The sequence below is a fragment of the Astatotilapia calliptera genome, chromosome 19 (assembly GCF_964374335.1).
Source record: "Astatotilapia calliptera chromosome 19, fAstCal68.1, whole genome shotgun sequence".
NCBI classification, from domain to species: domain Eukaryota; kingdom Metazoa; phylum Chordata; class Actinopteri; order Cichliformes; family Cichlidae; genus Astatotilapia; species Astatotilapia calliptera.
Genome location: NC_137440.1, coordinates 10,223,009 through 10,236,577, shown reverse-complemented (window position 1 = coordinate 10,236,577; position 13,569 = coordinate 10,223,009). Strand labels below are relative to the sequence as shown.

The window sequence follows — 13,569 nt, the reverse complement described above, 5'->3', positions numbered from 1 at the left end:
ATTTCCCCTCTGTAAGCACTTATTGAAATTATCTGAGCACATTACAAGTACATATTTGCTTACTCTGTATGCTCAAATGTGACCCGTTATAGCCAACAGAAAAAAAGCAGAGGCCTGAAAAACAGGTGGGGGTCCTCCACCACCACCACTCACAGAGGCTGAGCAGTTAGCTTCCACATTTGTGATAATGTTGGCAGCATCACATATGATCTTCACAGTGCAGAGAACACAAATTAGCATCCATTACTATAATGAAATAATTTGTTAGTTTGAAATGCTACAGGGAACTATGTACCTGTACATTAATGCTGTGGAAAGACTTCCTGTTCACATAGTCTCCTTCATTTACTGAAGGAGCAATGATTGGAATGTGAGTACCATCTATACAGCCAATCACGCCTGGGAACCGTGAACATAAATGTAAAATTTAAGTAGTAGTTCAAGTATCACCATATAATGAATTAAGTGTTCTTCATCCTGATACCTGCAATTTTGTGGCATCCCTCTTTGATAAATCTTGTGGGTCTGTGACCGGGGAAAACCACAAACGAGTACAGGAGACGTTTCAGTGCAACTGTAACATTCCTGACTGCCCGACAGACGGTAGCCTTGGAAACGTGCTCAGCGTCACCAATATTATACAGAAAGCTCCCGTTTGCAAAAAACCGAAGTGCAATACAAATAATATGCAATGAACTGAGAGAATGTCCGCGATGTGTCACATGAGCAATATTAGGCCTGAGGATGTTATTCAAAGAAATTATAGATTGTGCTGAAAAACGGTAACGTTCACACAGAAAATCATCAGGAAATGATAAAATGTCCAAACGCGCTCTAATCACTCTCTCCCGGCGGAGAGCTCTGCGGAGAATTTGGGCTTCAACATCTACTGGCTATTCAAGGAAGGGGCACGCCATGTCTGACACTTCCTACAGTCAGGTTTCCGACAAAGAGGCGGAGAAAGTTAGGGTTAGTTGAAGCTAACCTGCTAGGGGGCAGGTTAGCTTCACGGAGTGTGTCGTCATAGTAACTCACTCAGAATTAATCTAAACTCGCTTTGTGAAACTGAAAACCCAGAGTTTTCGTTAACTCAGGGTATACTTACTCAGAGTTTGCACTAAACCGGCTTCCTGAAACAGGGCCCTGCAGTTAAAAAAAGAGTAAAAACAAACTGGTTGGTTCAGTTTGCAGCATTTTCATTGGTCGCTCTCTGTGGATCTGCCCTCACCTGTTCTGCACCTCTATAACAACCAGGTGAGAACAAACTGAAGCACCGATCGCTGTTGTTGCTGATCCAGCTGTGTGTGTGTCAACAGTACGAAGAATCCAGTGAGTACCTGCTGTTACCTTAAACTTAGTTAAGTGACAGGTTTGCTGTCCTATCAGAACAAGAATGAGAATAAGCACAAATTATTTTTTCAAGTCAAGGAAAAGGAAAAGTTTCAGGTTTATAGAAAGATATTATTTGTAAATTAATGTTAATGTTGGATGTAAAAATACTCAACAAACCCCAGGAAGAGACTTTGGTGGCCTCAGTGTTTTCTCATATAAACACGTCTTTTACCGACATTTAACGTTTTACCTTTAATCACTTACTGCCCACATGTGCTGTGTCCGTGTGCCGTCAGTAACATTACTGATTATCAATAGTATATGTCTGCATTCCAAAATAAAAGTCTTTATGTTTTTCTTTCTGTCAGGATGAGCATGGAGGATCCAGATGATTCATGCCCAGAACAAATTCCTGGAGTTAAAGAAGCCCTGAAGAACAACGACACGGCCGGAGCAGCAAAAAGGATTAAAGAATATTTAGAAAAGCAAACCAATGTCTCGTTAAATATCGCCATCACAGGAGAAAGTGGTGCAGGTAAATCCACCTTTATTAATGCCTTCAGGGGGATAAAGAACAGAGACGAGGGAGCTGCTCCTACTGGTGTCACAGAAACGACGTCGGAGGTCACACCGTACCCCCATCCAGATAATCCCAACGTCACTTTATGGGATCTTCCTGGAATCGGAACCAAAGACTTCCCAGCAAGGAAATACCTGAAGCTTGTTGGGTTTGACAAGTATGACTTCTTCCTCATCATCTCAGACACTCGCTTCAGAGAAAATGACGTGAAACTCGCTCAGAAGATTCAGAAGATGAAGAAAAATTTCTACTTTGTTCGCTCAAAGATTGACAACGATATCCGAGCCGAGGAAAGTGTTTCCGACTCCAGCAAAGAGAAAACTCTCACAAAAATCAGAGACGACTGCGTTCAACGTGAGTGAGGTCGAGTTTTCAAAATCATTTAAATCTCGTTTTTAATCGTTTTTTATTTGTATGAATCTGATGGTGTTGACATGTTTCCTCTGTGACGCAGGACTCAAAGACTTGGGCATCGAGTCTCCACGAGTCTTCCTAATGTCGAGTTTTCAGCTCCACAAGTACGACTTCTCTCTCTTACAAGAGACCTTAGAGACAGAGCTTCCCAAAGATAAGAGAGACACTCTGCTGTATGTCATGCCCAACGTCAACCCCGACGTCATCAGCAAGAAGAAAAAGGCTTTAAAGGTACACTTATACCTCTTGGCCACTCTGTCTGCAGCTGCTGCAGCTGTTCCCGTTCCTGGGCTTTCTGTTGCTGTTGATGTTGCTGTGCTCATTGGTGCTGTCACACATTTTGTACATGCGTTTGGTCTCGATGTCCAATCTCTGAAGAGACTCGCTATCAGAACAGCTGTGTCATACACTGAGCTGCGTGATGTCATCATTTCACCAGTGGCTGCGAAGGAAATTACTAAAGAGCTCTTCCTGAAGGTGTTCGCCCAACTTGGAGGAGCAGCTGGATTAATTGGAGCAGAGGAAGTATCCAGATTCATTCCGATAGTGGGAATCCCGGTAGCCATGAGCCTCTCCTTCGTCACAACCTACAGAGTTCTGAACTTTATCCTCAACCAGCTCGCTGAAGACGCTCAGAAGGTGTTAAATAAGGCTCTGGTCTGAGCGTGAAAGGAAAAGGCAATGAAACTCAGTGAAACTGGGTTTTACACATGAAACTCAGTAAACCAGTCTCCTTGCACAGCTGGTCAGCTTCACACACTCAAACTTTTCTCATCATCACATACATACAGAAACAAACATCATCATATTATTCAGATATGAACTGTGTAAAGTGTAGAAGTCTGAGTCATTGTCATGTTTTTTCCTTTGTGTAAGTGCTTCCTCAGGACATCAGGAGATACGATGACCCAGCTTCAACTAGTTGCGGCAGATGGCTGAACTTCCTGGGTCTCCTTCCTGTTAAAGGCAGTTTTTCCTTCCCTCTGTCACCAGGTCTTTCGTCATAGAGTGATGTCTGATTGTTGGGGTTTTCTCTGATTTTTAGGGACTTCACTGAACTTAATTTATCTGAGCTGTTTCTACCTTTACTCAAACATGTCTTGTTGTTTGAATAAATTGTGATGAAACTGGTTGTTTTGCTGTATTATATTTTCACATCATAGCTTCCAGAGTTAAACAGACTGTTTGATGTAATGTGAGAATCAGGGGTTGTTTTGATGTTTTTACTTGCTGTTGACTGTGGATTGTGATGAGTGTTCACTGCCCTCTGGTGGCCAAAGTGAGAAACTACAACACAAATAATAACGATATGAATTATATTACTTATCACCATCACACCTGTTTATTATTAATAAAATGTTATTGATAAATAAACATCAGTGTTAGTGTGTAGGTCAGCCACTATATCATTTATAACTTACCTCAGCACTTCAGTCATCTGATACTCTTCTACACCACCCAGAGGCTGTCTCCTCCTTCTTCAGCTTCCACCTGACTCCACCTTACAGTCTCCTGTCTGTTTCAGAGTGCACCTTCTGCATAAGACGTCGTCCACCTGTGTGCATGTACAGGGTGCAGGGTGGACGCAATATTAGATACCTTGACTCTGTGGTGTAGATTTACGTTATGCACAAAACAGAATGAGGATTAATGGTGGAGAATACTAACGCATCTAGGAAATAACAGAACAGACTGCAGCCATCAGATGTATCCTGAGTCCTTCGATGACAGCCTCATCACCTGTAACAAAGACAGGAAGGATGAACTTGAACTGGCTGTGACGTCAGTGAAATGCATCGCATAGACACGAGGTGGCGCCATTTCACTACCAAATACTGTCAGTTTGTTTTGGAGCCACAAACAGCAGCAGGAGAGGAAACAGGAGACGCACTGCAGTGAACATTCACACAGAGAAATCTAAATCTAAACACGGAGCACACGCTGATCAGTGATCAATCGTTTACTGGGTTGTGATCAGTTACAGGGATGGAAAATAATCACAGGTGATGTTGTGAATATCTGACTGACATTAATATCACAGGTCTGTCAGTAAACTCGGCCTCATCTGTTTGATTCGTATTATTATCTCCAGTTTTTTCCACCTGCTCTTCATCCCTGTGAAGCTGAATCTTTGGATTTAAAACTCAGATGTGAAATTTGGCAGAACTGCAGTTTTATCTATAATCTATAAGTTGGCCAGATGGTGACTGAGTGATGATGATGCCCCACATTGATCGTCTTCATCTTCCTCAGTTCCCTGAAGCTCTGCTCGTTGTTTACCCGTTGCCACAGTGAATCTGTCCTGTCACCTACATGCGTTTCTGTGAAACTGGAAACTCTGAGTTAAAAGTTAGAGTTTGGTGAACTTGGTGCTTTGTGGAGCAATCTCTGATTGTTGTCTCAGATATTATCCCGTAAATACAGAGAAATAAAGTTCAGCTTTGCTCTCAAACTCCCAGAAAACCTGCAGCTGATGTCTGACATCATCAGTTTCTGTTCAAAGTTAGAAAACAACAGAGATGGAGGCAAACTTCCTGCAAAAACCTCAAATGTTTTGAAGTTTATTTACTTATTAACTGTTATTTTGAATGGAATTTATTTTATTAAATAAAGTATAACATGTTATATTATGTAAAACTGTATTAAAAATACAGAAAGAAAGAAACTTGGATTCTTCTGGATGTTTGATTTGGTATCCAGTATTTATTTGTACATTTACCTGTTTTCCACTGATAATGCTGTTAATAAATAACTAATAAAAATCCCAGAAATGCTTTTTAGATTTCCTCTGTGTGGGATCATTGTTCTGTTGATTGTTTGGTCCCAGTTTGGTCCCAGTTGTAGCTGTGGAACAGACGACCTCACAGATGAGTAAATACTACTTTGATGTACACAGGATTTATGACTCACATCAGGCCTGGTGCTGCAAACATCTGCACGCTGGTCTCGTCTGTCCAAAGAAGATCGTTCTTGCTGTGTTTGATAAAGGATGAATTTCATGATTCCCTGATATGTAAAGACCTCAGAATAGAGGAAAGGTGTACTTTATTTTTACTATTACTGTAACAAACCACTGTCACTGGTGTTACTGTAACAGTGCGGTGTATGGAGCACACGGATGACACACAATGCAAATATTGTGGGTTCTCCTTCCAAATCTAGGCCGGGTTTATTTAACTAATGTATCTCATAACTCTAAAGTTGTTGTTTGTTTGTTTTAAGGCAACAGATTAGCATTTTTAAATAAAGCCAGCAAATCAAATGTTACAGTTTCCCACAAAAAAGAGAAATCCTTCGTGTCAGACGTGACCTTTGTGGGGGCGGGTAAATCGCGTAGGGAGAACGTCCCCACGCGGCTGGTGACGGCTTTGCTGATCAAACCATCAGATAAGGAAGCTCCGTGTGAGTGCGAAGATCAGAGGAGCTTTTCACAGTCATCGAGCCCGAGAGAACGTGGCTTTGACTGCGCCTGCTTTGAGGTTTTGTTCTTTGTGGTGCCATCACCGTCTTCTTACCCACACAGAGCGAGGAGCTGTTAAAGAGCCGCCGCTCTGTCAGGAGTCAGAAAAATATCGGCTCAGGGAGAACGCTCTGCAAGGTATGCATGCTCTACACTTTACTGTCTCACTGCATTGTGATTTTAGTGTGTCTGTTTTCACTGTGCTGCATCTAAAGAAACGTTTGTTTAGATGCAACACAGAATTAATTTTAAAGTTTTAAAGAAATGATCAGACTTTAAAGGATAAAATGCCTTTCACAGATATTATTTCATATTTGGAGAACTGCCAGTTCTGCAAAAACATGAAACCCTGTTTGTTCCCAGTTTGCATTTTTAGAAAGGTGTTGTCTTTTCTTTACTGCCTTTCTCATTAATAACAGCCTCACTGAGGGTAGTGAGAACTGAAAGAGGTAAAGTGAGAGCAATATCAGCCTGTCACATTTGTTCCTCACGGCAGGTTTTTAAAGAAGTTCAAGTTCTTGTTTGTGTCTTTATTGCGGCGCTGCAGGGTCCATTTACTCAGAACTTAAATGTGTTTCCTCAAAGCTGTGAAAACAGCATCCATGTCCTGCCTCCTCATTCCAGAAACAGAACGATACATATCAGGTAATCACGTAATTAAGATGATCGTGGGGTCAAATACAGATTAATCTGACTGCTACCTGCTCCACATGCTAATACGAGCCTCGAAGGTTTACCCAGAATGCACTGTGATTTATCAGAAACAGATCAAACATCAGGACACTGAGGTTGGTTTCTGCTCCTCTGTGTCACAGATATCAAACCGCTGCAGTTTATTTATACCGATGCTCACAGCCTGTCAGCGAAAACCATCTGTAGCTCTGGACTCTTGTGGCTCCAACACTTTGGTTTTTAAACAGAGCTTCAATGTGTTTCTCAGCTTTGAACATTTCATGTGAACATCTGATGGATTTGTGACATTGTTAAAAAATGCTGGAATTTTTTTTCAATGCTTAAATCTGAACCCACTGGCTGTGGATTTCAGGGCCTGGAACTCAGAAAACATCCACAGTATGAAAGTAAAGTGTAGCAATGTTTCATTAAAACAATAATAATAATGCTTCATTAAAAAAACGAGTTAATGTACCTAAAAAAAAAGATTCTGAGGCGTTTGGGTGGGAGGAGCCATGACCTTGTTTTTTTGTGTCATCTATCATAATTATAAGAAGCACGAATGCTGTGTGAGGAAAAAGCAAACGAGGACAAGTGACTGGAACATTAAGTTGTCCTGATGCTTCCTCCTCTCGTACGGATCCATCGCGCTCTGATTTCATGTGAAATAACTGACGCCTTCTCGCTCGCCCAAACTCTTTCCATCCCTCGTTTCTATCTGCTTTGATGGTTTTTCCACAACTGCTGTGACTCAAATCTCTAAACCCCAAACTCAACTTTCAAACCTCACCAATGCACCAAAACTGTCTTATTGGCAAACCACACATTAGGAGACAGACACAGTCAGTCAGACTAATGACGGCGCTGCAGAGGCTTCATTGTTAACGCAGCTACAGAAACGTGTTACAGCAATTCTACAAACACGTGAAGTAAAAGCAGAGCTGGACCTCAGATTACAGACGAGTCACACCTGCAGCTAATTTACAGCCACTAATTAACCCTACATGCAAGTCTGTGGCCTGCAGGAGGAAACCAGAGCACCGGCACACTCAGCCCACACTTAAATATTATTATTATCATGTCCATGTAAAGCTTCATGTGTTAAACATAGCATTTTAATTTGGTGGGAAGTGTGAAAAGGTGTGAAATATGTGAGCCGGCGTCCCAGTGACTGCTGGGCCCTGACCTCAGGACGCACAGGAGTCTCCTCAGATCAATGAATTAAAATTTAACAAAGAAACAACACATAATATTAATTATTAATGCTGCTTAAAAGTTTTTACTTTGAAGGTCAGCTCTCTCCGTTTCCTGCTGTTTTCATTATAAACAGCTGAACAAGCAGAATTATTATCATGTTGGATTTTTTTAGTTAAATTTAAACAGATTTTTTTGATTTAGTTGCTTTATAAGTTTTAGTTTTCATTTCATGTAATTTCTGGGATTAATAATAATTATTATTATTATTATTATTATTATTATTATTATTGTTGTTGTTGTTGTTGTTGTTATGTGGGCTTATTTTTGTTACAGGCATGTTTAACTCAAACACTACTGTTGGTGGAGAGGAACTAAAAATGAAACTTTTCCTGTTTAATTATCTGTATTTTAGCAGCTTTGTAATCACACGTTGTTCAAAGACACAATGAACGAGCTCATGTGGGAAACAGCTTCAAAGCCTGCAGACGGATCCTTGCACAGACCCACGTTCATGAATGCATCAAAAGTGAGACATTTAAATCTCACACTTTGCATGTCCTCTGCTTTTTATATGGGTTAGGACTGTCTGTACGCGCTGCCCTCCATCTTCCTCCCTTCATCCTCCTCTGCCTCTCACACTCTCCCACCCTCGCTGCTTTATATCAGCTCAGATCAGAAAAACTGTGAACAGTTCTGAGTCGTCGTGTTTAAGAAGTGACGTTTGAAGTCTTAGATGATTTAATTCTGCGAAAGGATTTCAAAGAAGGTCAAATGAGGTACTTTAATCTCATCAAGGTGACACACTGTCTGTAGGTCACGGCCCACGTGTGGCCTGGTTTGATCTCAAGTAAAAATGCTTTATTAAAAAAAAAAAAAACTTCAAAATTTATTTTTTTTACTAAAAATAGTTTAAAGATTTCTCCTGGAAAAAGCACAAAATTTAACAGCGAGGTGATAAAATCTAGATTCAGTGAATCTGAAACTGTTACATTTTATCCACACGTTTAGTTCATCACGTTAGTTCCTCTGATTCTCAACAATAACAATAATAAATCTGATCTTGTTTTTTATGTTAGTAATGATTCAAACGAGCTCTGAAACAGTTTTACAGCCACAGATGTGACGACCTCACAGCCACAAACTGAAATGAAGCATAAAAACTCTAAAATTGACCCAACAATTTCATTGTTCTCTGACAATGACAATAAATAAATAAATACTAAATACTAAACAGTTAAACTCAGCAGTAAAAGCCAGTCTGTGAAGATTCTGACTGTTTGGATTTGACATCATTATATTTGGTTTGTCTGCATCTAGACCGATTTTAACTTCTCATCCGACAGCATAGTTTTATTGACAAATAAATAAATTAACGAGTGAATGAAATGTTATCCGGACTGGAGGTTAGAGCTCGCCGGCTTCTTCAGAAATCAGAATCTGATTCAGAGAATCTTCGTTTGTGTTTGAACAATGCAAAAAAGTGCAGTTCTGCAGACACAAAGCCTCTGCACTCCCTTTTTTGTGATTTTCTCACTTCAGTTTGGCTCTTAGTGTTTGTTTTTTGACCTCATTACATCTGAGATGCCCTCTGATAACAATCGGATCATTTTCTAAGCGAAGCACAAAGCACGGCGTACCTGTGCAGGCGTCGCCTCGGGCTGAAAGTGGGTCATTCATAACCAGAGGAACAGCTGACACAGAACGATGGTTTATTTTCTGAAACCACCAGAAAAGGTGTGAGGAGTCTCAACCCCCGGTGTGTGCAGGGTGCACGCTGTGCTGGATTGATTTGTATTGTTGGTGCTGAACTCTTCATATCTTCTTTCATCAGACAGCGCAGTGGTCTGTCAGAGGTCAAACCTGCTTTCTAATGATGGCACAGGGCTTTCCTTTGGTGTCATCACACAGATGATTAATTTTGGCTTTTTTTTTGGCACCACAGATTTAGCACCACAGATTTCTACATCTGGAAGTAAAACTGCAGCTTTAGATCAGGACAGAAATCACAGTAATTCAGCTGTTTGTGAGAATCACATCACAAACTACCCAACACAACTGATGTTACAAAGTTTTCCTTCAAATCAAAGGATCTGATTCAAATTAAAATTGGTTCAATGTTAAAAATTATTATTACAATATTATTCGTCACACGATCATACATTTAGAAATCAGGCGGTGTGTAAACTTTTACAACTTCAGTGTCCTGAAACTTTTGCATCTGCGTCTCAGACTCGTTCTGCTGAGTTTGCTGTTAAATGGATGAGACAGACTCATCTGGAGAAGAGATCGTTATGTGGCACAGAGCAGACAGGAACACAAAAACCACCAAAGACACTGTGCTGAAGTTTAAGGTCAGAGCTGCTGTGGCGGCTTTACGTGGATACGTGGCAGAAACAGGAAGCTATTAGAGGCACAGACCAAAACACCCACATGTGACTGCGAGACCTTCACTGACTGGTGGAAGCAGACGCCGCGGCTTCAGCTCATGTAGCACGTCAGACACTTCACGCTGGAGGGATCCTTGATGTCAACATGACTGACCCAAAGACACGAGAAAGGTCGGCTCCAGGACGGCGAACCCAGGCAGCGCAGCAGCTGGACAGCTTTCAGGAAACATTCACAATTTATGTGTTTTAATTCTTTATAAACAAGCGTTTTTTACAATGTACAACGTCTGGTTTCTGTGAGCGGTGGAGCATTAAATAACACGTCAGATCTACTGGGAACAATGGAGGCCGGAGATCCTCTCTGAAGTCTCTTTTCTCATTGCTCAACCTGAACAACATCACATGATCAAAGCTTCACTGACAGCGTGTTTCAGGTCCTTCTGCAAATGTCTCCAGTCAGTGCTTCACTCATCATGTTTCTTTTCTTCTCCAGGTCGCAAACATGACGGAGAGTCCTGCAAACGCGACATTCGGTGACTATGACAACGGTACTGAGACATATATCGATGACGACGGCTTCTGCATCATGGATCCTGACGCCAGTGAGGTCATCACCCAGACTTTGATCCACTCCATCATCTGCGGATTCGGCCTGATTGGCAACGTCCTGGTGATGGTGACTTACAGCTTCTACAAGAGAACCAAGACCATGACGGACGTCTACCTCTTCAACATGGCCGTGGCCGACCTGATCTTCGTGGCTACACTTCCGTTCGTCATATACAACGAGCAGCACGATTGGTCGATGGGCAGGGTGGCCTGTAAGGTGCTCCGGTCGTCCTACAGCATTAACCTCTACAGCGGCATGCTGCTGCTCGCCTGTATCAGCTGCGATCGGTACATCGCGATTGTTCGGGCGACGCGCTCCTTTGGGACGCGCTCCCGTGCCCTCGTCTACAGCCGCCTGATCTGCTTGGCGGTTTGGGTGTTTGCAGTGGCGTTAACTCTCCCCACGCTCATCTACACTGAACCCTCTGAAGATAACTCCCCGGGGTCTGACCGCGTCACCGTGATGTGTCAGATGTCTTTCAACCAGACTGAAACTGCGGCGCTCGTGAAGCTGCTGGTACCCAGCCTCCAGATGGCTGTTGGCTTCCTGCTGCCACTGTGCATGATGGCGTTCTGCTACTCCTGCATCATCTACACGCTGCTGAGGGCACAGAGCAACCAGCGGCACAAGGCCGTCCGGGTGGTGTTGGCGGTCGTTGCTGTCTTCATCGTCTGCCATCTTCCGTACAACGTGACCCTGCTGATCCACATGCTGTCTCTGTTCAAGCAGAGGAGCTGCGACGCCGAGAACCTTAAACTCAAATTTCTCAACATCTGCAGGACCGTCGCTTACCTGCACTGCTGTCTCAATCCCTTCCTCTACGCCTTCGTCGGGGTCAAGTTCAGGAACCACTTCCGCCAGATCATGCTGGACCTCTGGTGCTTCAGCAAAAGGTACATCTACACCGCTCGCTCGTCACGTGGCACGTCCGAGATCTGCGTGTCAGGGCTGAAGTTGTCGGAAGGCTCCAACAACATGTCGTCATTCAGCGCTTAACACTTCAGCTATAAAGGGAAAGCAGTCTGGCGCTCATCGCTCTCAAGCTTTGCTATGAAACTGTGCTTTAATCATAGAGACTGTGAGATGTTCTCATCTACTGCATCCAGTTTATATGACACAAAACTGGACATCAAGTCCAACAGCTGTCCTCAGAAACACAGGTGACCACAGCAGCTTATTATCCATCAAACTAAAAACACAGCAGCAGAATCTCACGCTTTGACTTCACGTATTGTTCTTGTGATTTAGAAGTAACTGTGTCGTGCAGGTTGCAACTGTACTCTTTGCTAATGAAGTTTGATGCTATAAACCGCATCTCTAACTGAACTAAACATAATGTACTTTTTTTAACGGGCAGGTTTGGATGTTTGGGACATCGAGGTCGGTTTTCTGTGACATGAACATGTAAACACATAATCCTGCAATCTGAGAATGAAGCGCCCTGTTGGAATAATTTGGTATTACAGTCGAGGCGTTTATTCCTGTTCTCGTGTCACCAGCAGGAGCTTCTTTTTTGTGTATGATGATTAAATCTGCTGTTTTTAAAGATAAGAAGCTAAACTTCTTCATTTTCTGGATCTTCCCATAACTGTCACTTGAACCTCATCTTCTTTTCTTGAAGCATGCTGTACACCTGCCCTGCTGTTTTTAATATTTGGCATTTTGTAGACCTGTGTTTTGTTTTGTTTTTGCATTATCTGAATAAAACTGTATGAAAATATCAGGGTTTTAATCAATATTAATTATTAATTTAACTGGATGTGCCAAAAGTTTGCAGACTAAAATGTATTTTTAAGATATTGTGTGCGTGGTTTCTCTGTGGATAGATATCATCGTACAGTTCTGAGTATCATGTCTGAGAAGAAGTGGGTAACCCGAGCAGAGCAGTGGGCCGAGCACGGGGCTCTGGGGAACACCACAGCTAAACTGGGCTTTGGAGAAACAGGAAGATGGGAAACTAGATGTAGATCAGATTAACAGTGAAAAGAGAAGTGTGGCAGCAGATTGTGACACCGTGTGCGGTTTCCAACAATGACTTTCTCAGATGTGCTGATAAGCACAGGCTACAGACACGAGCACAGATAGTGTGCTCAATAATCCAGCTGTTTCATGCTCCTGCAGCCTGCTGTGGAGGACAGGGACCTCTGCGCAGGTCAGACTTTTGAAAGCACACATAAAACATTTTATTGAGCACTGATGTGTGAGTTCATGTTGTACCTCACATGTCATTGTTTGTGCCACGTAAAGGCCTCAGGACAGGAAATGACACATGAAACTGTCATTAATGGAGAAATTATGATCACTGGAGCAGGAAACTGTGTCTCTAATACACTAAATTAGTTTCAGTCAAAATCTGTGCTGGCGTTTGTAGTTCCTCTGCAAAGTTTCCATAGAGATAAAAAACACTGAGGACAAAGCTGCCGTACTGACCAGAAAAATGTGTAAAACCTTTAAAAAGTATCACAAAGTGTTAGACTGTGTGTTTGAACAGCTGCACCTCAGACATAAAGCACTTTATCAAACGCTGGCTGACCTAAAACTGAAACTCCAAACTGTGTCAGTCACTGCTCCAGAAACCTCTATAACAACAAGATCAGTCCACGCTTGAACAATGGCAGCGCTCTGCTGGAAGCTGCTGCATCAGCATGAACTGTGAACACATTACTACAGTACAGGCAAATGTGCACTAGTAACACTGTTGAATTATTACTGTTAAAGTTTTACCCATAGCTTCTCAATCCTTACACGGTCACATAACTACATCCAGGCTTTGTTTGTTCGATCCAGACAAAGGTGACTGCGTCTGTGTGACCTGTTATGTAAATACAGTCGTGTGGGAGCCACAAAAACCCTGAATCTCAAATAAAAGCTCATAAAAATATTTCTACGACCATCAAACAGGTAAAATAACAAACAA

General features: G+C 42.2%; 2 protein-coding genes across 2 annotated transcripts; both read left to right on the top strand.

The window, feature by feature from the left end:
• Positions 1 to 1,189: 1,189 nt before the first annotated feature.
• LOC113012163 (interferon-inducible GTPase 5-like) lies at positions 1,190 to 3,458 on the top strand. Its single transcript, XM_026152191.2, has 3 exons — positions 1,190 to 1,329; positions 1,701 to 2,266; positions 2,367 to 3,458. The coding sequence occupies exons 2-3, from the start codon at positions 1,702 to 1,704 to the stop codon at positions 2,987 to 2,989; spliced, it is 1,188 nt and encodes a 395-aa protein (XP_026007976.1). The 5' UTR covers positions 1,190 to 1,329; position 1,701; the 3' UTR covers positions 2,990 to 3,458.
• Positions 3,459 to 5,756: 2,298 nt separating this feature from the next.
• On the top strand, positions 5,757 to 12,372 carry ccr6b (chemokine (C-C motif) receptor 6b). The gene is made up of 2 exons (XM_026152464.2): positions 5,757 to 5,924; positions 10,536 to 12,372. Exon 2 carries the CDS (start codon positions 10,545 to 10,547, stop codon positions 11,646 to 11,648), a length of 1,104 nt encoding a protein of 367 aa, XP_026008249.1. The 5' UTR covers positions 5,757 to 5,924; positions 10,536 to 10,544; the 3' UTR covers positions 11,649 to 12,372.
• Positions 12,373 to 13,569: the final 1,197 nt, after the last annotated feature.

Coding starts and splice junctions, on each gene's coding strand:
- LOC113012163 (XM_026152191.2), top strand. CDS start 1,702: ATGAGCATGGAGGATCCAGATGATTCATGCCCAGAACAAATTCCTGGA. Junction 2,267..2,366: donor CAGAGACGACTGCGTTCAAC/GTGAGTGAGGTC, acceptor TCTGTGACGCAG/GACTCAAAGACTTGGGCATC.
- ccr6b (XM_026152464.2), top strand. CDS start 10,545: ATGACGGAGAGTCCTGCAAACGCGACATTCGGTGACTATGACAACGGT.